General features: G+C 41.8%; 1 protein-coding gene across 2 annotated transcripts; it reads right to left on the bottom strand.

The window, feature by feature from the left end:
• Window positions 1–841: 841 nt before the first annotated feature.
• LOC117819014 lies at window positions 842–3,047 on the bottom strand. 2 transcript variants are annotated; one of them, XM_034692208.1, is made up of 5 exons: window positions 2,795–2,976; window positions 2,577–2,689; window positions 2,398–2,452; window positions 1,012–2,292; window positions 842–981 (listed from the first exon to the last, which is right to left on the bottom strand). In XM_034692208.1, the coding sequence occupies exons 1-5, from the start codon at window positions 2,873–2,875 to the stop codon at window positions 904–906; spliced, it is 1,608 nt and encodes a 535-aa protein (XP_034548099.1). In that variant the 5' UTR covers window positions 2,876–2,976; the 3' UTR covers window positions 842–903. The 2 variants fall into 2 exon arrangements, with proteins under 2 accessions (XP_034548099.1, XP_034548098.1); XM_034692207.1 differs by having other exon boundaries at window positions 842–2,292; window positions 2,795–3,047.
• Between the last annotated feature and the right edge of the window lie 284 nt (window positions 3,048–3,331).

Genomic DNA, 3,331 nt, shown 5'->3' with positions numbered 1-3,331 from the left:
GAACATAGAGTACAGGCTAGACCTGCTCTGTTTGTAAAAGCATCTTGAGATAACGTTTGTTGGGATTTGGCGCTATATAAATAAAGGTTGATTGATTGATTGATTGATTGATTGATTGATTGATTGATTGATTGATTGATTGATTGATTGATTGATTGATTGATTGATTGATTGACAATACATCAGCACACTCTACAGAGCAGGAACAGTTAGCTCATGTTTTAAACTAATTGATGAAATCCCCAAGTTGGTGTTGGTGCTTGAGGAAAGCTCCTCAGTCACTTGAAGCTGACTTTATTGACCCGCCATTCAATGTGAAGTCTTATCCTTATTTTCTCTTTGAAGTATTAAATTACCTGATATGACAAACACAAACATTGTAAGTCTCATGAAACCAAACCTTTTGTTGATGTAGGCCGGAGAAGTGTTTACCTGACTGATATCCAACACCAAATGTAATAGAAATATGAAAATAAAAACCATGAATATGTCCACCGTGCAGTTTTATCAGATCAGTTTTAAAACACATCAGTTTGAAATGATATGCTCACTGAGTCACTCAGAATCAGTTTACAATGTATTTTCAGAGATGACTCTATAGTGTTACTTGATTTAAAGTCATTATTTCTGTGTTATTTTGTTTGATTAATGTGTGCAGACTGGAATATTTTGAGATGGCTTTCAATTTCTGAAAATAAATGATAAAAAGAGGACACTGAGGTCTCAATGAGTAACCTTTGACCTGTCTTCAGTATTTAAAATGCTTTCTTGAGGCATGTCCACTGAAATAGACTCATTGTAAAAACAGTATAAAAACATTTAAGACAACCAACATGATAAATATTTTTAAATGAGCTTTTTATTTTATTTTTAATGCATGAAACAGTTTTTATATGCTGTGTTTTATTCTTCAGTAGAAGAACGAAGACAGGACGTCACACTCTTCCAGGCACCTCGAAAGAAGGCTTTCACTCCCTTCTTCTTCTTCTTCTTCTTCTTCCTCTTTTTCTTGCCGTTCACAGAGAGAGCATCCTGTATCTCAGATGACTCCACTATCCCCTCCTGGATTATTTCGATCTCAGTGTCGAGGAAGACGCTGACATTTGTCTCCACTCTGACCCAGACTGCTTTGTCCTCAGTGATATTTTCTGGGTTGGTGGCACTGACCTCTGAAGACATCTCTTTTTCCTCTACAGTCGTTTTTTCCAGCTCCTCAGTGGCAGTGACTTGTGGAGAAGGCCCCCTCTCCTCCACTGGTCGATTTTCTGCTGCCACTGTGCTGATCTGTTCAATAGGAACTTGTGATGTTGCAGGCTGCACTTTGTGATCTGTGTCTTCACCAGAAGAGGCCTGGACTTCTTCACCAGAGTCCTCTTGTATCTGTTCTTCACTCTGGTCATCACAAGACTGAGTCACATGTGTGTCTTGGCTGAGTAACGGTGTGTCCTCTGTCAGCTTCTTTGTCATGGTGGCCGTCTCTTCTGTCTTGGAGACTGGTGGTAAAGGCTCGTTCTGATGTATGAGTCCCTCCTGCTTAGAACAAACATCTTCTGAAGAAGCCTCCCTCTTCTCCACGAGTCCCTCATCATTTTCCTCAGTGTGAACAGCCTCCAGAGAAGTCCCCCTCTTCTCTGAAGAACTGTCTTCAGCCTGATGGGAGTTGCTGATTTGGATGTGAGCCCGGCTGGATGTGTCAGTCTTTGCCTTCTCTGTCATGTCCCGGATAGCAGTGATGACCTTGTCTCTGGCAGAGGAGCAGCTCTCATTTTCATCCATCTGCTCAAAGAACTTGGAGTGCTCGTCAATGGTTTTTTTGATGGCTTTGACCATGAACTTGGCCATGATTTTGCAGACCCCAAGCACAAGTGTGTAATTTACTGTCACATGGCAGGAAAGGTAGGGAACTACACACTGCATCAGCAGCTGGCTAATCTCAGCATTGGCTGCTTCTTCTCTGTTGACCTGCTCTGATTCCTCCAGGAGAAGCTTCAGAGCTGAGTCCACCACCTGTGGCACTACAGGAGCAGTGAACTGTTCCAGCTCCAGGAGATCCACTGGTATGGGGTCCCCTGCTGAGATCCCATCTCTGGGGATGTTGATGGAAAGGAACATCTGCAGCAGCTTTCTGTGTAGAGATGGGAGAAAGAACTGGACGACTTTCTCTGCTCCTGGGCGGATGGAGGTGATGAACTTCTGAAGGCCTTTCAGTGAGACCTTCCTGTTGAAAAGCAATGAGAGCTGCTTCTCTTTCTCCAGCTGCTCCAGGAGCTCCTCTTCCATTAGATTGTAGGCCTGTAAACACCACATTTAAGTTAGTCCACCAGTAGACAAGTTTTACATGAAACTTCAGAGTACAGTAGACATTTAACTGCAGGTTAGACTGCATATTTTACTTACCAATTCGGCCGCGGACAAATCGTCTGTCCCTGTCGTTTTAACACTTCCCTGAATCCTGTAAAAGTACAAAGTAAGAGTGTCATCCAACTTGTATGTCACTGCCACATTGAAATCATCTCCACTGTAACATGTTTGTTTTTATCTTTGTACATGAATATAAAAAGATAACTCTGACTCACTCATTCAGGAAGCTTCTTTGTTTCAGCAGCCAGGACTTCATGTGTCCCACAGACACAGAGTCAGGGACTTCATCCTGTTGCTTCATGAGCATGAACTGCTTCAGCAGGATTTTCTGCAACACAGATTGAATTCAGTACAATGCACCAGCTCAGTCAAACACATTAATATACAATTACATTCATAAGAACAGTACACCTTGACATTTACAGTAACTTACCTCTGCGTGGAAGTGATGTTGCTCCTCCTCAGAGAAAGAGGACGGTCTCATATCGTGGGCGTGATCAAAGATGGCGTCCATTTTTAAGAGACAGGTCTAGTTTGAATCCAAAGGATGTCAGTGAAAGGGTCGTTGAATAAAAAGTGAACGAGTGTCTGTTCGGTTTGTCTAGATAGCTCAGCAATCAGAGATCGAGTGATGAAGAATCTGAGATTCACCCAGATTTATACTGTACAGAATTTACAATTGTGACACTCAACTGTGATGTCACAGCACTGACAACAGTACATGGAACTGATTCTAAAATCATGTGACCTGCATCCAAAATGGCCTTTAATGTTACTGAAAAAGACACAACAAAAGTCTACACAATTATTTTATTTTATTGTTTTATTAATCAATATGTCCACTGAGGAAGGGAACATGTATAGTGAGCAGGTGGTTAGGAAAGTAGAATCCTGATATGTTGAGACAAGACACAAAGTGAGGGGTCATGTGCACCTGAATCTTACTTCTCAGCTACAGATACAAACAAGT

The sequence above is a fragment of the Notolabrus celidotus genome, chromosome 9 (assembly GCF_009762535.1).
Source record: "Notolabrus celidotus isolate fNotCel1 chromosome 9, fNotCel1.pri, whole genome shotgun sequence".
Lineage (NCBI taxonomy): Eukaryota > Metazoa > Chordata > Actinopteri > Labriformes > Labridae > Notolabrus > Notolabrus celidotus.
This window is presented reverse-complemented; position numbering and strand designations above follow the sequence as displayed.